A 23,650-nucleotide genomic window follows, 5' to 3' on the forward strand; every position below is an offset into this window, starting at 1 on the left:
ATCTTCTGACAGAATCCTGCTGTGATTGCTTTTTTTTTAATTGTTTGCTTTTACTGAAATGCATTTTATTAGAGTAGTGATGATTGTGTTCAGAAAATATATGCTGCTCAAGTTAACAGTTGTCTATCTCTGTACTTTTAATGCCTTCTTAATAAAGAAGACTTAGGTTCTTCAAGGCAAGACATATAATTGCTGATACTGCAAATGAACCCCAAACAAACAAAAGCCTCCACAAAATATATTGACTCATGACATTTTTAACCAGCATCTGAAATGACAGGGGCAGAGTGCTTTGTATGTTGGCTAATTGATAGCTTAGCCTTTGATTGATGAGATGCAATTTAGTAGAGCATCAGCTGCATGAGCAAAGCTGAAATAGTTTGTGTGCACCAGCTGGATCTCCAGACTGAATTAGAGGCCTGTATTGACTGTGACACTGTGTTATTTAAGGGATTGGATCTGTGCCATCAAGTGTCTGAAGCAATGAACTGCTTCTCTCTGCTCAACAATCACCTCCTTTTTTTGTGAGCTCCTCCATACAAATAATGATTTTAGGATACTTACTTTATTTCGGTGACAAGACTAATAAGAACCAAACTTGTTGTTTTCTTCTTTTTTTTTTTTTCCTTCAGAAGTTTCAATCTTTGTAGTTTTTACCATTCAAGCAAAATAAAGAACCTTTGAGAATGCCTCGGCATTTACAACACTTTTATATTCTTCTAGAAAATACTGGAGGAGCTCTAGAAGATTATGAAGAAGGCTTTATGTTTAATTTGTTTTCCCATTTCCCCAGAGGCTTGGTAATGTATAGACCAGGCTGTCCTTTGTGCTGTGGTACTGCTTATACACAGAACAAAACCCATCTCCTACTATTTGTCTGGGGCTTTGGAGCTTTCTAAGGGTGAACCGAGTCATGTTTGGCTACAGCACTGGCTTAAAGGCAGCTGGTTAAGAGCAGTCACTCCTCAAGGAGCTCAGGCTTTTGGGGTGCTGGGTGCGTGGTGGCCGTGTTTTTTTCCTGTTAGATTGCTGACCCAGTGTGGAACATGGGTATCTCAGCTCTGGCCCTATCCAGAGAAGCTTATTGCAGCTCAGGAATGAAAGCTGATTTGCTCCAGTGACGTTGCTCTCTTACTTCTTAGATTAATGAGCTTTTAGTTTTTAATTAGAAATAAATGGTGGCTACTCAGTCTTGTTTATTTGTATCCTTTCATGCTGGAGAAGTGCTTCCAAAAGAGGAAAACAGAAGGGATAATTTAGTTTTGAAGTTGGGCAGCAGAGTGGGCAAAAGCAATGCTCAAAATTATTTGTTTTGGTCTAGCCTGGTGTTTTCATTGTTTTCCTGGAATGGATCCAGAAGTGCAAGTTATTAATTACAGGCTGCTTTTTATAGGGACAGCATGGGAATCTCACAAGCTATTGAGAAAAGCTTTGTTAAAAGACAACTTTCAGAAATCAGTGTATTCCCCCTCTTTCCCTTGATATAAGATCTTGCCTTTGTTTCTGAGGGTAGTTGGAATGGGCCTTTCTGAAGGGAGGAAGATACGTAAGGCAAGACGGCTGTGCTGACTTCTGGAGAGAATGAAGGGGTGGATTGAGAAGCAGTGGATGGAACTGAGAGATGGTGTTCTGAGAAGGTGCTTTAAGGAGAGAAAGGCTCCATTATACCTTGCTAGTATAACTACTGAAAATGACATATGGCATCTCAGGAATATACCTCCGGAGTGTAGCTGACAGCCTTCAAATCCACCTGCCTGCAGGAAGGATGTGTAATTGCTGGCAAGCAGTGGTCGTAGAGTACAACACCCAGACTTGTCACAATCTTACCTGTTTAACAATTTATTTTTCTTGGGGGAACCGAGAATCTTTGAGGCCTTATTTGCAGCAAGTCTTGAATTAGAGAGGTGGTGGAACTGCAGGGGTTGCAGTAACTGAGAAATACAGTTTTGTCTTTTAGGCTGGCAGCCTCGTTGGTTTCTTCTCTGTGGTGGTATCTTGTCCTACTATGATTCTCAGGAAGATGCCTGGAAGGGCTGCAAAGGAAGCATCCAAATGGCTGTGTGTGAAATTCAAGGTAAGTCAGATGCGGTGACACAATTGCACAAGGTTTGGCTAATAAGCATATATTGCATTTTAGATGAGATTTCAGGTCACGAGAGCTATTTGTGCTCTTATCTTGATGTTATATATTTCTAGTAAATCAGGAACTTGATTTATGTACAAGCTTTTATTCTGTAGTATTTTGAAAATGTTAGAAGAGCTGCAAGTCTCATACAGTGGATATTCTATGTGGAGGTGTGTTGCTGAGCCATAGTAGCACAGAGCTTCAAGTGACTCTTCCTATGCACAAAGTGCTAAAACTAAAAATATGAGTAATGAACTTCAATACTGCTCTCTCAAATGGGTTTACTTGCCATGGGAGGCACAGCTCCCGAATGCTACTGTACTGATTGCAAAGCTGTCTTCCATAGCCTTTTGACCCACAGCTGTACATGTGTCCTGTCTATTCCCTTGCTCAGAAGTAACAAAATGGCAGTGGGGGAGTTTTGAGGCTAGCATATCTGTTGGGATATTCAGTTGGGCTGGGAAGGGTGGAGGAGCTGGCCTGAAATCTGTGTTGCTTCCAGTTCATCCTGCAGATAATACACGAATGGACCTGATCATCCCAGGGGAACAATACTTCTATCTGAAAGCAAGAAATGCAGTTGAGAGGCAAAAGTGGCTGGTTGCACTAGGAACTGCCAAAGCCTGTCTGACAGACAGCAGGACACAAAAGGAAAAAGGCAAGAAATCCCTTTTGCAGTCACACGTTTGCATTTTATTTCCCCAACCCCTAGTAGATGAAACACAAAGATGACAAAATCACTACTTGATCTTTGTGTCCAAGCTGTGCTTCAGGCCTTTGGTGCTGATAAACACCAAGATGTGGGAGCTCTACATAGCAGTGTCAGGCATTAGCTCTCACTGCAGGGATTTGAATACTTCTCCTTAAGACATGCTGTGTATAAATATTTTGAAAACTGTGCTGATGTTTTCCATGAGTACAAGAAGAGTACACAAAATGCCATTAATACAAGACAAAACATCTTTATTTGGGAGTGGTGGAGCGCTGGAACAGGTGGCACAGAGAGGTTGTAGAGTCCAGCATTAGCAGCATTCAAGATCTGTCTGGACTTGGTCCTGAGCAACCTGCTCTAGCTGTCCCTGCTTTAAACAAAGGAGTCAGACTAGCTGATCTCTTCTAGCCTCAACTGTTCTATGACTCAAAGATATACATAAAGTTTTGTATTTGAAAGTAAATGTCTTTTCCCTCCAGTGTTTTCTGTTCAGAAGGTAGAATCCCAGTTCTTTAACTCAATGTAATTGTTTGCTACTTAGTGAAAACAAACAAAAATACAGTATGTTGGGATTTTGTCTTATTTATAAGGTCCTTTGAGGTCAAATGTTATCTACTTGTTTGTTATTTTTCTGTGCTGTGAGCCTAGGAACATGCTGATCCTGCCTACAGCAGCAAATAGTGAAACGTATTTACCTGTCACAAGTGTAATCTTTGGCCATCCCTGCTCATCTTTTCGAATTTATAGAAAATGCTTTGAAACACGGTAGTATTCATTGAATTAGATTGGATAATAATGTCTCAGCAGCTTTACAAAATCACATACTGCAAGATGGATACACTGAATTCAACATTACTGTTTTTTTCATTTTTAGAGTTCACTGAAAACACAGAAGCCTTGAAGACTAAAATGTCTGAACTTAGACTATACTGTAACCTTCTTGTTCAGCAAGTGCATAAAACTAAGGAAGCCAGCATTTCTGCTGTATCAGATCCTGAGGTACAGCTCTATTTTTGGTGTAGACCTCTTCAATAAAGACTTAAGCTTTCTGAACTCTTCTGGTTAGCCAGTGCAGTATTTGTTCACACTTACTGTTGCACTGTCTTTCTGCTGAGGACCTATGGGAAATTGCATACCCACACAACAGTTCTTGTTTAAATGAAGTAATACTGTATTGCTGTTGGCAATGTGTTACTTCATTCTGTGTGTTTTTCAGTTGCAGTAATTTTTTTTTTTTTTGCTTGTGGGATTTTTGAAGTTACTGTTATCTTTCTTGTTTGTTTACTTTCATTTCCCTTACCGGTGAGTACCACTATTAAATACAGCAAGGCTTATATTTAATGTATTTTTAACATCAGAGATGTGTAATTTAAAAGGTATATATTATATATATTAAATATACATATATGTATATTATAATACAAATCTACTCTGCTTGTTGTAGAGAGAAACTGGTGAAAGCAGCAATGCTATAAAGGGGCGTAGGCCCAGTAATATGGGATGCCAGTTCTCTCACCAGCTGACACTTTGCCAAACAACAGCTTTGTCAAACAACAATTCATGTCTGTAGCAGTTATGGGATTTGTAGATGTTAGTTGATTCAAGCTGATCTTCTGTGGTGTGTCTGTGTGTTCCAATTGGCTTATTCCTACAGAGTGGGATCGATGTGGGAGCTCTTTTGAAATCGACGTGTGACACCTTCCTGAAGACTCTTGAAGAATGTATGCAGATTGCAAATACTGCCTTTACTTCTGAGTTATTACATCAGACCCCTCCTGGATCCCCACACTTAGCAGTTCTCAGAACAAACAAGGTAGGGACCGGTACCCTTTTCTATCAGTCTTGGTGTGGAAGGTGCCGTTTCTTAAAGTAGCATTTGTGGAAGCAGATAATGAATTTTATTTTTTTTTGTGGCCAATCTCTTAACTCTTAATTATAGGTGGAAGCTATTAACCATTAACTTTCAGGGCCTGATCCAGCTGCAGACAGTGGCGTTTAAAATATCCTGACTGTGTGGCCAGGATGGTTGATTGTGGGATCTCACAGCAATTAATACTCCTGAGTTACCAGCATCACATCTGTCTAATGTGCCACCAGGGCTGATGAGCTTATCTTTTTAATGGCTTTCTTGAATCTTGAATCCATAGCTACAGGTGTAAAATTGGAGCATCTCTGGCAAACAGCTGGTTAAGGTGTATGTAGGAATATAGATTCTTCACTGCACCTGGGAAGTGGGTTCACTTTGCTGTATCTCGTGCCTGGCTTCATGTTTCTTATCCTAGTTTTTCAGGTTTTGTTTTTTTTAAGTAAAGAAAATATCATTGCAAGGAAAACACTTTGCCCTAGTTTTGTACATGTGCTGTATGGCATCTCACTTGGCACTTGCTAGGTAGCTAGCTTCTGAAAGAAGTAATTTTTTTTTTCTTTTTTTTTTCTTTCCAATATAATAATGTTGTCATATTTTTCATATTTCTCTGCATATTGTTTTTGGGCCTATGCCTAGCTTTTCTGCTGGCTGCAGTTTGGATTTGTTAAAATGCAAAGTTCTGAAACACAATACAGTCTTCTCATTATAGAGAGTGTCTCCCCACCCACCCCCTCTTATCTTACAGATAAAACACTCGATCTTGTCCAGTCACACCTCAACAGAAAGGTATAATAAATCTTTACTATAAATCTTTTTCTAATCTGTTTCTGATAGTGTCTGTTCTTTCCATATTTTTACTCTGATATTATCAGTAGTGAGTACAGGTAGAATTATATTGCTCTGAGCCATATACTTGGGAACAGATGCAACAAAAAGGAGCTAGCTCATCCCACTTCATCTCTTTTCCTTCTCAGCCTTTTCCCTTTTATTTTTCTCCTCCCCAACCATCCACTGTGTGACTTTCTGGCCAGTCACCAGCCATCTCTTTTACCTTGATGCTCTTCCCTAGATCTTAGGTTCCACTCCATAAGCTCATTAAATCATTGATGGAGAGCAAGCTATACTATTTATGGCAAGAAATATTATGAAATGCCAAGAAGTGTTTTTATATATTATATACATAATATTTAAAAGCACTAACACAGGGATGATTTTTGGTTACAATACCTCCTGTGATTTCCATTTTTTGTAATCAGTTGAACTTCTTTGATTGCATCTCTTTTTAATAAAAATTATTGCCAGTACATTTGATATTCTGAAAACTGACATTGTTAACATATATCATACTTGCTGTGGATAGGTGGCCTTGTTCCTTTTTTATTGTAGAGAAGTTATTTTTCTCAGAGCAGTCTGTGACAGCATGTAATTTGTGGCAACTGTTTTTCCTGTATTGTTATTTGTGTGTTTTCACAGGAAGAAGTACTGTTTCCTACTAACCACCATTCCTTCACTTTCTTCAGACAGATGGAATTGAACCCCTGTGAAAACGGCTCTGTAAAAGCAGAAATTAACCAGCAAGAGCAAACCTTTATAAAAAGTCTAGCATGTTTAAACTTGGAAATAAATGAGGGGAGCAGAGATGTTTCTGTTGAGGATCATATTGAAGAAGATTCGGCAGGTATGTGTACCATCTTTTATCCAGCATTGTCATTCTTGTAGTATAAGTGAAGGGCAGTGTAGGCTGCCTGTGAGAGTGCTGCTGATGTTTTGCTTCCTGGGAAAGGGAATGTCAGTGTAGTTTAGTCTGATACCTGCGCTTTGTCAAGTCTTCTCAGCTTAGTTCTTTCCCTTGCTGATCTTAGGACTGAATGGGGAATAAATAAGTTCCTTTTTTTTGGACAGGTGCAGGTTCCTCTAGATGCTGATTGACATGAGCACCAATATGTTCTGGCAGAGCATGGGATCTTCTTGATCTTTGAGCAAGTATTCAATTCCCAGAGGCTCTCTGCTGGGAAAATCAGCACCTCTGCTAGTATATAGGGTTGCAGTGTCAGAAAGGAGCATTGAAGTTTTAGGTGCCTATGTCAGAGGGTTGACCTTGTAGTTGCTAATGATTGTTCTGACAAATATTTATGGAAAACTAAAGCTTTTTTCCTTCCAACTAGAAAGCACCTCTTATACTTCCTGGCCTGACAAGAGGTGTCTTCTCCCAGTATTTTTCCCAGCTGTCCTGAAATCAAGCCTATTAAAATCTTTTCTGTGGATTTGATTTCTCTATACGTTTGAAGTACTGTAACAAGTCTTCATCTCAGAGCTTTTCCTCTTTTGTCACTTAGGGTTTACTATTTGAATTAGGGATTTCAGAAGTCCCTGGTCTTGATGCATGGCACTCACGCCCTCACTGTGGACATGAGCTGTTTCTTTACTCTCTGACTCCTCTGTCTTTTTGCAGGTCATCCTTCAAACTCTAGTTCCTTACCAGAGTTTGTTTGCTTGGAAACAAGGCAAGGATATAGTGATGGCTGAGGTCATTTTTCTCTGGGCTTTTTTGTGTGGCTTTTTTTTTTTGCCCTGGGTACCATGGGCATCACCTTTTCACCCAGCACACATTCCAGGCTTATTTAGTGTTTCTGCAAATGATTGGGATTGCTGCAAAATTGGTTTCAGGCTATCTTCAGAGGAAGAAAGTTTGTTGCAGCTGAATCTCTTCTACCAGAAGTTCAATTTCACTTGGGGTCTATAAATCTTTTCTGGCATTGGCAAGTATTCCTTTTCTGGAAAGACAAGTTCCCTGAGAAATTCTGGGTGTTTATTTGATGGTGTGGCAGTAGGATGTGCTTTGGCCTGCAGTTTCCTATGAAGTCAGGAGGTCTTGCCATGCATGGATGTGACCTTTCTTTGGGTATATAAAGCTTAGATAAGTTTGGCTTTGGAAGTGATTTTGTAGTCCTCCGCATGAAGCAGATGCACTTGTCCCTAAGGGAGAAATAAAATAAACTACATTGGGAGAAAAGGCAACAGGATCTTTTTCTGGGAAACTTCAAGGTTATTATTTCAAGTCACGAGAATGTAGCAACCTTTAATATCATAGCACTACCCACCTAAACAGGCGCTTTTTTACTTACCAAGAAAAGCAAATAGGTCAGCTTCTGAAAATGGACAGTGCTACTTACCAGTACTGGGGAAGCTATAGCTGGATGAGAACTATTTTCCTTCAAACAGATCAATCTGTACTGACCTGTGTATAATAGCTTTTTCGAAGCTCTTTTCTACTCATCCTCAAGGCTGTCCTTGTTGAGGATGCATGAGTTTGCTGACATTGCAGCCTGGTACTTGGTTTGGCTGATTAAAAATAGTGGGAAGAAGACTGGTCTAAATGTTGTCTTAGTAGCTGAGAGCAGTAGAAGTGTGGTATCATGGTGCTGGCAGGGAAAACTTACATGATCAGTTATCTTAATGCCTTCCTTCAAATAGGACACATCTTGAGGAACAGTAACAATAGTATGGGTATGTGGCTGTTTTCTTTTTCTATTTATTTATTCTTTTGTTTCCTTTGAATTTAAGGCATGAAGAAAGATGGAGAGAACAAGCTGCAAGCTGTAGGAAGCCTTGATTCCCAGAAGTTCCTGCAGTCAGAAACAAACTCTTTAAGTGGATTGACTCTGTGTGAAGAAGATGAAAATGAAAATGGGTTTCCTACTTTCTTCAGTGTCATGAGCAATAGGTAGTACATGTTGCAGATTTAAATCACGAAGATGATAAAACTTTTTAAGCCTCTAATTGACTCATTTTCAAGTCTGTTCTGTCTGCAAAGCTTAATTTGCTGAAATAGTATGTAACAAGAATGCATACAACACAGAAATGGATGAAGATGCCCTTTGTAAAATCAGTTGTACAGAGTGGAGTGGAAGGGTTTTTCCCTTGTTTGTAATTACATGCTTCACATGCCACCAGATGTGTATTTTCTGCAGTCATTAAATGATTAAACCAAAAACTATGCTGGTGGTTTAATTTGTGTAAATTTTAATTCTGTTCAAATTAAGTAAGCATGAAACAGTTCTGGTTTTTAGTAGTTACAGAAAAGGCATTGTTAAAGTAACAATCTTTCCTGCTTGTCTTGGATACCAGGTTCAGTGATATTGAACTTCAGGAGGAAGAGGGCATACCAACAGAAGAGTTTCTGGAGTCATGTTATGCAATTGTGCCCGTTCTGGGTAAGCAGTTTCTTTTCATGCTGTGGTGCCTCTGAGTCCTTTTATCTGCCACCACTGGGAGAAAAGGTTGTCAATTGTTCTGGCAAATTTTTTACTTCTCTGAATTAAGGTAATATAAGTAGTTCCCGCCAGCAGAATTAATGTGACTGGTACTAGGAGATGTTTCTCATTCTTGCTCTTTATAGAGGATCCTCTCTCATTTAGATAGGACCCGTGTATAAGCTGTCTGGAAATCTATGGCTATGTCTGGAACAGTAATTTTTTTCCCCTCAAAAGAACAGCACGTAATTCCTTATGCATCCAGTACAGCTGTCTGCTGTACCATCAGCTGTACTATCTATTGTCACTCTTTGATTCTCCCCCCATGCCCCAAATAACTTCTGTTTCCAGCTGGTGCAGTCCTTCACCTCCATTGTCCCTGAATCTAACAGTGGGTGTAAAGTCCTTGTAAGTGTGCATCCTGAGGACTTAGCATTTGGAAGTCTGTGTATTTTAACATTTGTTCCAGCCAATACAGACTTGTTTTCCACCAAAGAAAGACTTCAGTTTATGTTGTTCTTATAATTTCTCCTACTTTTTAGAGATATTGTTAAGACATTAAATAAAATTGTTACTTGGACATGATGACTGAAAAGAGTAATAATTTTAAAGTATGTACCCTTTTTTTCCTCTAGACAAGTTGGGACCAACTGTTTTTGCTCCTGTTAAAATGGATTTTGTAGGTAACATCAAGGTAACTGTTGATTTTTTAACACTACCTTTTTAAACAAAATATCTGCCTTAGCTACCAGACCCCAAGAATTTTTGTCATAGTAGTCAATTCTGGAAGGCATTATAGCATTTGATAATTTTGCTATCTGCCTGATCAGAATGCTGAAATATTTCTAATTCTGTTCTTACAGATATCATGTATTTAGTAAATCCAACTGTTTTGTACGACCAAACTTGGAAAATACTTAATTGACTGCCAAGTAAAAAGTCTATTACATAATTTATATGACTTTGATTCTGCACTGAAAAAAATCATAAGTCATAATGTGGTGAAATCAATATTAACTTTAGACTGCTGGTCACACAGGAATTAAACACCTTTCCTCACCCAAGAAGGAGCAAATTAGCTCATTAAGAACTAGTTTCTCAGCAGCTGCAAATCGGGAACGAATCCTTCAACTTAGATCGTCTTGAAAGTTCTTCCAGCTCTAAGTCTGAAAAGGTTTGCTACTTGTGAGATAAATGTATTCACAGTGAGACTCTTCATAGCTTTTTTTTCAAGGTTGAAAACAAAAAAAAGCAAAGCATTTCTCCTGAATGTATGATAACAAACACTGGAAGAATGCAGTTAAAAAAAAAATGCAGATCCTTGACTGAGCCACTTGCTTTCGTTTGCATTGTGTGGTGGGTTCACAGTAGGAGCCAAGTCCTGGTGCAGGTAGAACCAGGCAGTGCTGTGGTGCAAGGCTGATCCAATAGATCTGTGGCCCCTTTTGACTAGCCAGGTGTACATGGAACTGTGTGCAGCCATGGGGAATGCATGACATAAGTCTGTCAGCTGCCCAACCACAGAATCACAGAATCTCCAACATTGAAAAAGACCTCTAAGATCATCCAGTTCAACTGTCCACCTATCACCAATATTTCACACTAAACCACATCCCTCAGTACAGCATTTAAATGACATGTAATGAGCATAAGAGGATGAAACTCATTGTTGGGGGGGGATCTGTAATATCTCTTTGCAGGAAAGAATTTCGATAAATAAGTGGTATGCGTGGGACAGGATGTTGTTTAATCTCAAAAACAAAGCTTTGCCTCTTGTTTTTTTTTCTCCAGAAAATAAATCAGAAATTTATAACCAACAAAGAAGAGTTTGATACCCTGCAGAAGATAGTGCTCCATGAAGTCAGTGCAGGTGTAGCACAAGTTAGAAACTCTGCTACAGAGGCACTCCTATGGCTGAAAAGGTAACAGTTTTATAACTAGTTCAACTCTAATCAATCAGAATGCAACAAAGGCACAGCACAAGCTTACATATATGGAGCAAACTAGTTACTTTCACAGGCTCCACCTAAATTGACTAAGCTCAAGATTAGTGTATTACCTGTAGTTGTGTCACAGCAACTTTACCAAAAGGCCTGAAAAAGTAATCACAGCCAGCTTTTTTTCTATTAAAACAAACAAACAAACAACAGAACAAGTTATAGGGAATGACTGTTCCTGCTGGGACAGTACATCATGCAGATCATTTCAATCTTCAGCACAAATGTTTTAGCAGTATTTTTTTTCCTTAAGCTGGAAGTGAGGTTGGAGGACATGGCTACATTTCTTTGTTCAGATTGAAAATGATTCTGTAATTCTGAGTTTTGTAAGCAGTGGGTGTTGAGTTGGCTCCAGAATATCCCTCTGATATGTGGAAATGAGAAATTGACTGTATATTGACATTACAAAACCTCCAGAACTGTACTGAACTCTGTGGGACCTACTTTGTTATAAATATGATTTCTCTTTGTTTTGTTGTTTCATCCTGGCAGAGGCTTAAAGTTCTTGAAAGGGTTTTTGACAGAAGTGAAGAATGGAGAAAAGAATATCCAAACAGCTCTGAGTAAGTACCAGTTGTTTTATTCTTCACGTGCTTCTGAATTTACGTAGCTATTTTCCTTCTTGTTTTGAATGTGTTTTCTTTTCTTCAGTGATTAATAATATGAATAACCTCCAAGACACAACTTTTTCTGAAAATTTCTGTTTTTTGAAAGTGACAATCATCAAGCAGATTGCTAAATTATGATTTAGTGCCACATAAATATTTGCTTAATAGGAATACTTCTGGCAAGGGGGACAGACATATCTTAGGAGAAAAGTCTCAACCCATTATCTCCACTGATATGCAGTGAGAGCATTCCCAAATTCACAGTTGCTTGTTCTATTTCTTCAGTTCCTTGAGAAGTTGGCCTCTATATTTGTTGTTAAGGCAGAGAATAGACTTGGCAATACTATTTGCTACACAGTACTCACTTCCCCATTATTTCTTTGCTCTTACTGCTGTATACCTTCCACATACATTGTCTCTTACTGTAAAGATAAAAAGGATATATTTGCCAGTCATTAGACTGGTAGCTGAGGAGTATTTCATATTGGAGCAGATATTGTGGCTTGCTTTTACTGACTTTATATGCTCTTCAAGAATGACTGTCTGCAGTTCTCTGAGCATATCCAAATATCCGAATGCAGCAAAAGAGATATTTTCTTGATGCAGCTCAGGGAATCTGTAAGACGATACCAGATACTTAAAAATTAAAGTGAAAGCCAAGGATATTGAACGTTGACAGTAACAAACTGGGAAAATGAGGCTCAAAGGTGTTCATTTTATATATAAAATGTTTTCTATATGAAAGTGGAGCTATCTAGGAGCATAAGGATCTTCATCCAAGGCTACACTTGGGAGCACTCACAAGAGAGGCACGGAGTTTCTGTTGTTTTATGTTTTTGTTTTTAAGTAAGACTGTTTTCTGATTCGAGGGTTTTTAAACTTGGCTTTCACATGTAAAGAGAAGGTTCTCGTTCAATATCTGAGTTAACCATGTGGGTTGAAGCTGGCTAACTATCTGCTTATGGAATAGTTCCATCTCATGTAATATTTTCTCAGACTTGCACTGAACTAAGAACTAGATAATAGAGGAAAAGTTAGTCGTGAAGCACAGCTAATCAAATAATTGCCTTTGCCTTCCTTTCTGCTAGAGCACTTGCTTGCCATTATAGGAGACTGACAGCTGAGCTGAGACCCCAGTGCAGAATCCTGATCTGTCTCTCCTTTTTTCCTTCCTTTCAGTCATAACTTAAATGCTTAAAGCAATCATTTGCATCAGGATGCAATAATGTATCCTTGACTAGTTGTTCCTAAGCTGCAATATCCCTTGGTGATGCAAAACTAAATGACATACACATCTCTTTTTTTTGTTGTTGATTCGTTTTGTTTTGTTTTACTTTAAGACAATGCTTATGGAAAGACATTACGGCAGCACCATGGTTGGGTTGTCCGTGGGGTCTTTGCGGTAAGTGCTTCTCTTAGCTACTGTTAAACCTGGGGGTCTTGTTATTGAGAGCTTCTATTATTTTTAATTAATGTGGTATTAAAAATAGAAGCATTAAAATAAGTAGATTCCTTTGTTAGATCTTGTCCTCAGAGTGCACACTGTAGCTATCACGGTATTTCGCACTGAGCTTTCAGGGTGTTTTCTGGACCTGAAATGGATTATTTTTGCATGTGTATTGTTTTTTGTTGTGTGTTTTGCACTTCAGCCCTGCAGGCCTGTTAAAATAAGTGAACTTTCGAGATTGCTTGTTTGAGGATTTATCTTTCTTTGTGTATGAGCATTGGAGAAGGGCTGATGCAGATTGTGATGGGAGTTCCGTATATTGACTCCATTAGTTTATTTTTTGTCCAGTCTGCCAGCTCCCCCTTGTGTCTTTCTCTAGAAATTATTAGTGAGACTATAAAAAGAAAAAGGAATGCCTCAGCCAGCTGATCACAACTGAGACTGGGAGAAGCAGGAATAGCGAGGAGAGTTTTCTAAAAAGCATTTTGAGAATGGGACTTCAGTGCTGAAGTGTGTGATTCTGGGTTGGGAGCTTCCCTAACAATCTAGACTTAGTTGGATTTTCTGTTTAATTAACTTTTGATGTTTGTTCTTTGTCTGTACAAAATATGATAAACTGACACTTCCTATAAATCAGGCATCTCTGAGGATGTCTAAAAATGAGGATCTACACAGAGATAATAAATATTTTAGTCTCTTTATCAGTTAATAGACTTAACATATCCATATACGTGTCAATGTATTAAGTCTAGGCAATCTAGGTGTCTTAGAAATTTTTCACAGTTTCACTTGGGTTTATTTTCCTGTTCTGTTTGGCAAATCTAAAAGCTTTGTTTCCTTTCCCAGTTAGCTTTAAGGGCAGCTCCAACATACGAAGACTTCGTAGCAGCTCTGTCTGTAGAAGACTGTGATCCTCAGGAGGAAACATTTTACAAAGCAATGCAGAGGGACCTCAACATTTACTTACCAGCCATGGAAAAGCAGCTAAATATCTTGGACACTCTCTATGAGGTACATGGTTTGGAGTCAGATGAGGTGGTATGACTACAGTAAGACAGCGTCTTAAAACTTCAGGGACTGTGTCTGTTAACAAAGATTTTTTTGAACATCATTTCTGTTCACTGTAGCTTTTCAGGTGGGAGAGGTGTGAGTGTTTAGGGGAAGGGTATGTACGGTTTTTATTTCTTGTTGTGCTTGTTTTGTGTTTAAATGCAGAGGTACAGTTCCTTTTCAGGTTATAACTATGTCTGTACTGAATGTTTGGGACTGTTTCTCACTTGCCTCACTCCCTGTTCCCTTCACCTTGTAAAAGTAACGGAGCAGAATTTGCCCTTTGCTTCCACACTTTGTGTGGGAGCTGCACATGCAGCAGAGCTGTCATGATATCCACATGGAACCAAGCGGGCACTGCTGGCTTGGACTCTCCCTTGCCCTGTGCTGCCCACTCTAGTGAGCCTTACTGTAGTAGAAGAGAGGGTGGTTAAATGCCAGCTTAACAGGTATGCAGAGTTTTTACCTTATTTTGGGTTGAAGCTTTTTTTTAATTGTTTTTTTTTTTTTGTTTGTTTTGTTTTGTTTGTTGGTTGTTTTTTGTTATTGTTGTTTTGTTTTGTTTTGTTTTTCTGTTAGTGCAGCATCTCTAAAAGTATTAGAGATCTTCACCATGAGCACATGTAGCGGGTGATTTGAGCTTCCACAGGGAACCAGCCTTGGAACTAGCCGTTGTGTTCTGTCCCAGCTACCTGTTTATAGCACATTTTCCCTTCTGGCTCCTGATAGTGAGCCAAATCTAAAGGAAATTTCTCCTAGTGCCCTCCACAACAAGATGCTCCTGCCTGTATTGCTTGAGATGAGTGTGCTGCAACATATGTTGTGGTGCAGGAAGGAAAAGTGTGTGCATGACAAGACTGTGAGCATGGAGTGCCGTTCTGTCTGCACTGGTACCACTTTTGTTTCCTTTGCCCCATATTATCTCAGTGCTGGGGCTGGTGAGCCAGAGCCCCAACTGGCACAGACTAACAAAGCCCAGCTAGTTTAAACAGCATTTTACACAATGCTGACATTGAAATTATGTCCATTACCCTGATTTACTAAAATGTTTTTCTTTCTGTATTTTGAGTTTAGGATTTTTTTAAATTCACACAAAGTATATTTGTTTTTAAGTTGAATACAGGTAGCAGTTTAAAAAACAGATTTTATTGAAGTCCCTAGGTTGCTATTATAGGCCAAGACTTCATGAAAGTGGGCATGAAATAGCAAAGCCTGGGGAAAGCTAGAATTTATCACTGAGTTGTTGCACATTATGCCATTTGCAGACTTTAAAATCTAAAATTATGCAGAAGTGGCTAGGAAGTAAGAAGGTAAAATTTGCTCTTTTCCTCCTTTACTGATACAGATAAAAATGTGCACCTAGTTGCTATTAGACGTGATAAAGAAATCCTTTTAGATAGTTTGTTATACGTAAATGGGTAAAATTCCTGCTTGTGTTGAAGATTAGAACATTATGAGTTACTTACTGCCAGGTCAAGGTATAAGTGGGTTTCTCAGCAGTGAGCTTTGTCCAAAGAGCTGAGTATAACTCATGAGAAAACTAATCCTTATGAGGTCCCTAAACTTGGTAAATCCTCATAAATACAGGAGAAGTTTTGTCATTACCATACTCACAGGATGAATACTGGCTTTTGCTAGGCTAAAAAGCACATTCTGACTAAAATGAATGTACTTCAGGCCTGCTGCATCATTCTGAGAAAACAGTCTCTCTGCATACGTAATACTTGATCTTTTCTCAGGAGCCTAGCACTGCAGGCTTTAAGAAAAGTATATGATGAGTGAAGAAAACACCAAATGACACACTTGGTGTGTACAGCAAGGTACTAGAACTGTACTTGGGCATTTAAGTAGTATGACTTTCTTGTTCCTGTCATCTTTTCTGAATTGTGACTATCTATAGTCCCTACGTGCACCAGGATAGAATCAGAAGGATAGAGGGTTTTTAGTTCTTGGAGTTTTCTTATTTTAATTAGTATATATTTGTTTGAATATGAAGTCAAAACTTTTGACCAAAGCTCCATTCAATTATTTCTCTACTTGCAGTGCTAAAAATGAAGCAGAGAGCCTTTGAGATATGACTGTCTGCTTCTTCAAAGTATGAATGCAAAAAAACCCCGTACCTACAGCAGAACAACCAGCTCTCCACCCCCTGTGGTTTCCTCAATCTTTTCAGCTATTATGTGGGAAACTTTTCTGTAACAGGTCTTAATGCTGTGATTAGGTAATGGAGACCACATTGCCACAAAATAGCAGGAGTGTGTGGGGAGACCAGGAAGAGAGCAGTCTTCTCTAAAAATTAATAGTGAAAGCATGATGAAAATTGACTTCCCTTTTTTTAACTGTAAGCTTTCTCAGTAGCAGGAAAACAGATCCAGCACTTAAAGGCTTGGGCATTTTTTGCTTTTCTTTCATTTGTTCTGTTTTGTTTTTTCAACTAGTGAGAGAACCACTGGCTTGTTAGTAGCGTGCCAAGCCCAGTATTTGATAGAAGAAGTAAAGAAGGTTTATTTCTTAAGCAAGGAACTGAACAGCTTAATTGGGCCACTAGCTTTTATAGTTCTTCTTTCTTCCAACAAATAGGAAGTAATCTGCAGTGCATATTCTGTAATTAGCATGGCATCCACCCTCAGAGCAGGTTTTCTTGCCTTGCTCTTCTGTATAAAGTTGGTCTTTCTAAACTGTGGAACATTGCTTGGGAACATTCTGTGAAGATGGTGGCTTCAGGAGATGCCAATGTCCATGTTGTTTAATAGGGGACTTGTAGAGATGGAATTGAGCAAGGTCACCTTGCCTTCAAAACTTGTGCTGCTTCTTGCACTGTTCTTGCACTGTTCTTACAGGATGTTGAGCGCTTTTAAGACTTAAGAATGCTACCTTTTCAAACTACCACTGAGAAATGTTGCAGCGTGTTGTAAAGCTGAACTCAAAGTTCATGCCAAAATTTTACCTCTAAGGATGCAATAGATCGTTACACGTAAACAAATACACAGCTGGATGATAATTTCTTGTTTGACAAGCATAGAAGATGGTTCTTATTTTTAGTAATTGTAGAGGACAAGCAACTAACTTTGGCCCTCAAATTTAGAAATGGAGAAGTGGTAGGTAGTTTTTGTTTGATTTATTTGGCTCGTTGATTGGTGATGATGGGTTGGGTTTCTTTGTCTTTGTTTAGTGGCTGACATTTATAAACAACTGACCTGTATACAGGTAGCAGTCTTTGTGACTCCCAGATAACAGCACCCTTGCTCTGTGTACTCTATATGAACTGCTTATTTTCTTAAACTGCACTAGTCTGAAGTTTTTGGGTCCTTTTTCTTTAGAAGTGCTTTCAGCTGTTTTCTTCAGTGTCTAGCAGTTGCATATTCTCAGGGATATTACTTAGCCATGGCAAAATAAGAGTAATCACAGCCTTACCCTAGGAGAGTCAGACTGCTTTTTGAGAAATAAGTACATCTGGGTACAGAACTCTGATGCAGCTCATGACACAGACAATGTCTGTCCAGTGCACATCCTTGCTGAGACATGGTAAATCCCAAAGCAATCTGAAAAGAAGTGCTATCTAGTGCTGTATAATGGCTGTCAGCATATTTTGTAGAGATCATACACACATCTTTGTAGTACAGTGCTGTTGGCATTAGAGCAGAGCTCCTAAATGGTTTCAGTCGAGTTCTGCTTAGCACTGGGAGGCTTTTATTTATTTTATTTATTACGTATTTCGTTTTAAAGCAAACTGTGCTTTGGAGCCCCCTCTGCTATTTTAAGACACTGCACTCAGTTGCATCCTGAAGTTCTCTGACATTACAGTTGTAGAGTATGAATTGCATACTCGAGTGCTTTAGCGCTAAGGTCTCATTGAAACATTTTGTCTTGATACTGTTGTAATATGAGTCTCCCTTCAACAAATGCACTTAAAGTTAAGGACTGCAAACCTTCACTGACAAACCTTTTGTAAAGCATCATCAGGATTTAGGTTGCAGTCATTTGCTTTAAAAATGTTTCACAGATTGAACATTGTCACTTGCTCGGCTGGCCACACAGAAGTATGCCCAAAATGTGCTCCAGTTGTTTGTGATGTGTTTTGGCAAAGAGATGTGGACCACTGTAGAGAATGGTATTACCTGTGTGCTTACGCTGGAGCCTCTCACCATCTCTTTTTATCGTTGATTCAGCTTTTGTGAAAAGCTTTAAAGACCCCTGAATTGTAGAACCAAAAAACATCATTAGCACACTCCCACCTTTCTATCTTTCCTCTTCCCCACTTGTTCCCCACTCCTTCCCTTCCTCCCATTTGTCACCTTCTTTGCTGTCAGAGCTGTTGCTGTCCAGCCAAAGCATCTCCATAGCAGTGTGAAGTAGGAGGTTTTATAAGTCATTAAATGGGAAACTTTGAAAAGCAGATCTGAATTCTGTGGCAAGGACAGAGTTGGATGGAGAACGTGCTGCTTTTCTTTGAAGCTTTGCCCTGGTTGAGATACTCTGCTCGGACAACCATGCCAATTTCATTGATTAAATTTAAATCAGGACATTTCAAAATTGGCAGCTCTACCTCTTAGGAGTGAAAGCATTCGGGTTTTGTATTTTTAATGGGCTTATTTCTCTTCTGTTTGCATGCATAGTACCGATAACGAAACAGAGAGGAGGGGGGAATTCATAATTGAATTCCTACCTTTTTGCTGCCTTCAGTAGCCCCTTGGTGAGCAAACCCTGCACACTTTGATGTCCTGCATGCTCTGGTATGAAATCACCCATGTGCAGTGGGGAGACCAGAGCACGAACTCCACCTCTGAGCAAACCCGTTCAGCAGCTCATCCTACTCAGTTCACACAAGGATTTAAGCACTTGCTTTGAAGTTTGAGCACAGGCATATGTTTCACTGACAGACTTCTTACATTGGCATGCATTTCTTCAAAATGTGGCCTTTCACTGGCATCTGTTAATATCCCTTTCTTGGTGTAGTATTCTGTGTGTGTGCACCCCCATACTCTGGATGTGCTAAAGAGTTTTTAAAGTTTGTATTTGAGAAAGAATCAGGATATGGAAACAAGGAAGTTTCATGTTTGTTTACTTTATTGTGCACTGCAGCATTTAGTGATCCCAAATACATTATTTGATTCCTTCATTTAAAGCCACCTTCAAATTTGGTGATTTTTGTCTACTTGAAACAAAACAAACAAATTGCATTCTGGAATATGGTGACTGAACTGAAAACCAAAGCAGCTTGCTTTTGTGGTTTCCATTTCTATTTTCTTGCATTTTTCAATCCAGTTTTGGGCATTCATTTTATTAATGTCAAGCTGGGCTTACAGTGAGCCTTACTGAGATATAAGATGAAGAGAAGGTATATTGCTTCACACTTTAATTCTAAGGGCTTGTTCATGCCCCAGAAATCACCTCCACCAGCGTAAGCATTGCACAAATTGTGCTGTCATAAGCAGTTCAATCTTGAAATACTTTGGAGTTTCCAATCTGCATCATCTCTCACGTGATACAGCATCTGTTTTTTTTTGGTGTTATTTTTGAATATTGTTAAGACTTCTGCCAGACTTTTTTATTATTTCACTGTAATAAACTTATTTTAAATAAGCATGTTTTAAAATCTCACTTCTTTCTTGCATGGATTTGGTTTTTTATTACAACAGAGGGCCTAAAGTGCCATTCAGGACTGCATCTGTTCTAGATACTGTGTGAACAGTCAAAAACAGTATGTTTCTGGTTCATAGAAACTGCCTGTATGTATCTTTGTATGAAGAATGTTAACACACATGGAGCCTGTTTTGATTACGAGAATAAAAGCTGCATCGGCAACAGAGCTGTGGGTCCTTGGCTAATGTAAATAGCTGAAGGCTGTGGTTACAAAAACCCACCTGGCACCATCAGAGGATATGTATATAACAATTAGAGGTAAGGATGACCTTCTGCCTGGACTTGAGTTTGTTCTGTATGGGTATCTCAAGGTTTTCAAGTTTCTGGGGTCGTCTTGAGATGAGATGAAGACAAATGCCTTTTATGTATTGTAGATGTAACTTGTTTTTTCATTCCCTTTTCTCTCTCTGTATGAACAGAGAGGACACAAGAGCAGAACTATTGCATATTGTCACATCTGATTGTCTTTCCGTAGCCCTGTCTCTCCAGCAGCAGTGCATGTGTGAATGAATGGAAATCACATGCACAAAAAGCTCCCAGGCAAGCATTTCTCCACGGCTTCTTTTGGTTAAAAATAAGCAAACTACCTGTTACCACTACAGGGTCCCATATGAGCTGCAGAAAGAGCTCCAGCTAAAGCTTTGACAGAATTTGTCATGTTCATGAGTAAAGGTCATGGGCTTTGACAGGAGGCCTGTTAAATTCCTGTCTCTACAGGAATCCAGATCTGTGGCTCCAAATAAGAAGTGGTGGTGTTCTGAACATATTGGACTTGTAGGAACACACAGGTGCTGCTGCTTAAATAGGAAGCTTAAAGAGGACATATTAAAGACTCAGCAGTGACCAGAAGATAGTGGAATAGTCTCCTACCATAGAGAAAAACACTAGAAAACTCTGAATTTGAAGAAAGAAAGGCAATGCAAGCTCACAGCACTGAAATTTTCACCAGTGCTACCAGTGTGAAACTTTAACCAATTTGTTTTCTTTTGGAAACTCCACTGCAGTGTGGACATGTGGGACTGACATGCAATCGTGTTGGCCCACAGGCAAGGCGGAGCTGCTGAATTGCAGCATAAGGGTCTGTAATGCTGTGATACAATCAATCACGACAAAGCACAGGTTTTCAATACAAGTTCAATGTGTTTGCACAAAGCTGTTCTCTGAATCAGAGCCTCAAGAAGAAAAGTTTTATTCCAGACATTAGTGAAACAAAGCCAATGTGTGTCTGTCTGGAAGTTTAGTCAACAAAGTTACTGTGTATTTTTTCTTATACATATAAATATATATATGTTTATAATATTATTAATATATTAAATATAATACAAATATATAATATTATATATTTATATATAATATAAATATAAATATAATATTATTAATATATTAAATATATTTTGACAGGAGGCCTGTTAAATTCCCTACAGGAATTTACAAACATTTTTTATGTTTTTTACACTTTTTAACATTTAATTAACAAACATTTATTCCTTTTCTTTTTGGTCTAAAACAGATTTGAGTTTCTTGTGTGTTGTCAAGGGGGAAAAAAAAATCCATCAGCCTTAGAAAGCTTCCAGCTTGCCTTTTCTGTCCATGGTGGAACAGTTGCAAGGGAAGATGTGGATGTACCATCCCTGAAGGCACTCAAGGCCAGGTTGGATGGGGCCCTGGGCAGCCTAAGCTGGTGAGTGGCAGCCCTGCCCATGGCTGAGGAACCTTGGAACTGAGCAGGCTTTAATATCCCTTCCTACCCAAAATGTTCTATGGCAGTGCAGGCTTGACCCCGACTTTGCACATTAGGGAAAAAGGCTTTTCCAAGTTTCATTGCATTTTGCACCCCCCTAACCTTCACCTTCTACTAGCCCATATTTGCCGTTTCTGGTTACAAGGTTTGGTAAAATTCTTCCAAAGATCTTTGCTATTTAACCACCACTAGAGCAAGGAGTGACCATTGAGGCCAGTGCTTTGCCTGCAGCAGGAGGAGCTGAAATTGGAGATCCTTGCATCCTTCCAGAGCCATTAGCCAAGAAGACATGAAGTCAAAGAGTCATGGCCTGCTGAGTCCCAAGCAGACCCTGTTGTTGTCGCACAGCATGTGAGCATGGATTTTACTGCTTTCTGAAAAATGAATCGTGCACGTTCCTGCAGCTATGTCAGAAAGACACCCACTCACTGTTTTCTCAAACCCAAATAGGTCTGAGACTCAAAAACACATTTTGCATCGATTTGTCTCTGTACCAAGGCTCCTGCTCCAGTAATGGCTTTCTGCCAAAATAATTTCCAATTAATTTAGCATCTGTTTCCAGTGTTGGTATCGTCAGCTCATCTGTAGCCTCCAGAGACAGGCGTGCCTCTCATAGTTTCCTATAGGTCACACTTTTCCACTTGCTTTCTTGCTTGGCAGCTGGTACCAGGCACGAGGGAGCCCTGTGCCTTCAGCACTACCTGAAACTTGAACCTCAGCTCAGGGATTCAGTGCTGGCCAACATGCTGCATCCCACACTGGGTGATGAGTGTGTTGCCCAGAGCCACAGAACAGAAGGCTTTGTGTGGGCAACAAAACATTCATGCGGCAGGGTGGTAAGGGGCCTTGTCCTCTTCCTAGGGGACAGCTGAACTTCTCAATTACCTATTGACTCCTGCCATTTCACTACTGATTTTCCTCAATTTAATGCCTAATCTTTTAAAGATTCATGTTCTCTCCCCTTAAATAGACATAATGCTGTTGATGTGTAAATAGACACCGCTGGATTTGCCCACTTCATACTTTGTTGGTCACCTTGGGCAGGAATCTCCAAACGGCCCCACAGTGAAAGATCACACAAGCCTGGGCTGTTGTGAAGAATCTGGGACAGCCTCTTCTCAGCCAGCCAAAAAGCTTCTCCATCTGGTGTGTTGTTTTCTTACACTGATCTTCTACTTGAAGCTGGCACATCCAAGCTACTGCTCCTTCTGAAATGTAGGCCCTCCTCTGAAAAAGTAATTAAATATAAACTTATATTTTCTTGAGCCTTTAGCATTAGGAAATCAAGTCATTTTTTGTATATTCCCTGGCCAGCTGGTGAGTGTGTCCTGTACTAAGAGGCTTTTGCCTTGGAATTCAGTTTGTTGAAACCAAGGGACAATCTGGTGAAGTGCCATGGTTCACATCCCTACATAAATGTCACACAGAGCTGATCGTCTCCATAAATGAGAGCTGTCGGGCACATTGTCCTTCAGCCTCGGTGCCCATGTCCAGCTGAGTTGTAGGCGGTGGGAATGCCTTCCACTCCAAAGTGCTGATGTTACACATGGGCTCTTTGTATGATAGAAATCACAGTGTTTTCAGCCCTCGTGTGCCTATGCTCAGCAGCACAGGTTGCTCTGCTGTGAAACTTGAGCATGGACGTACCAGGCAGGGAGGAGAACTCAATGTCACCACACTGTCTGGCACTGCTGAAAGCCTACTGCTGACACACTGCTAGCAGCCTTGTGACATCTGGGACTGGCTAGCCTTTTCCGTGAGGAGCTCTGGGCTTTGCTCTACCAACCCTCAGCCCATACCTAAACCAAGGCAGCCTTGCACTTAGCAGGGGGTTTCAGCTCCTTTCTCCTCAGCTGGAGCCCCTCTGCCTCTTGGGGTTGCTGCCTGTGGCTGCCTGCTTGTAGCCCTGACTCCAATAAATGCAGGGGCAGCCCTTCAACATATATCCGAAGTTCCTTCACCATGGCACTCGCCACATGGCACCTGTTTCCTGCTGTGCCTCAAGAGGCTTCATCAGGCTGCCAGGAAGCCGAATTATGACAACCAGCCAGCCATAAAACCGGGCCTGCAGCTGCTGCTCCAGGTGTTGCTGCCCACTGCTCTTTGTCTTGGGCAACCCCCAGCCAAGCCCCCTCTGCACACAGAGCAGAGGATTAAATACTGGATGTCTTTAGGTCAGCCCAGCAGCAGCTCAGTGACAGGCAGTC

The 23,650-nt window shown here is 39.9% G+C and overlaps 1 protein-coding gene across 2 annotated transcripts; it reads left to right on the top strand.

Moving 5' to 3' along the window:
* The first annotated feature begins 1,937 nt into the window (after nucleotides 1-1,937).
* On the top strand, nucleotides 1,938-19,866 carry PLEKHA8 (pleckstrin homology domain containing A8). 2 transcript variants are annotated; one of them, XM_031553937.1, is made up of 14 exons: nucleotides 1,938-2,074; nucleotides 2,628-2,783; nucleotides 3,712-3,836; nucleotides 4,492-4,650; nucleotides 5,450-5,490; nucleotides 6,225-6,382; nucleotides 8,269-8,428; nucleotides 8,833-8,918; nucleotides 9,593-9,651; nucleotides 10,749-10,879; nucleotides 11,447-11,517; nucleotides 12,903-12,964; nucleotides 13,856-14,020; nucleotides 14,639-19,866. In XM_031553937.1, exons 1-14 carry the CDS (start codon nucleotides 2,053-2,055, stop codon nucleotides 14,684-14,686), a joined length of 1,443 nt encoding a protein of 480 aa, XP_031409797.1. In that variant the 5' UTR covers nucleotides 1,938-2,052; the 3' UTR covers nucleotides 14,687-19,866. The 2 variants fall into 2 exon arrangements, with proteins under 2 accessions (XP_031409797.1, XP_031409798.1); XM_031553938.1 differs by having other exon boundaries at nucleotides 14,644-19,866.
* The last annotated feature ends 3,784 nt before the right edge of the window (nucleotides 19,867-23,650 follow it).

The sequence above is a fragment of the Meleagris gallopavo genome, chromosome 6 (genome assembly GCF_000146605.3).
Source record: "Meleagris gallopavo isolate NT-WF06-2002-E0010 breed Aviagen turkey brand Nicholas breeding stock chromosome 6, Turkey_5.1, whole genome shotgun sequence".
Lineage (NCBI taxonomy): Eukaryota > Metazoa > Chordata > Aves > Galliformes > Phasianidae > Meleagris > Meleagris gallopavo.

Excerpts from the sequence above, each read along its gene's own strand:
- PLEKHA8 (XM_031553937.1), top strand. The coding sequence starts at position 2,053 with ATGGCTGTGTGTGAAATTCAAG. Across the intron at positions 5,491-6,224 it reads AGTCACACCTCAACAGAAAG|ACAGATGGAATTGAACCCCT; the intron begins GTATAATAAATC and ends CACTTTCTTCAG. Across the intron at positions 10,880-11,446 it reads GCACTCCTATGGCTGAAAAG|AGGCTTAAAGTTCTTGAAAG; the intron begins GTAACAGTTTTA and ends TCATCCTGGCAG.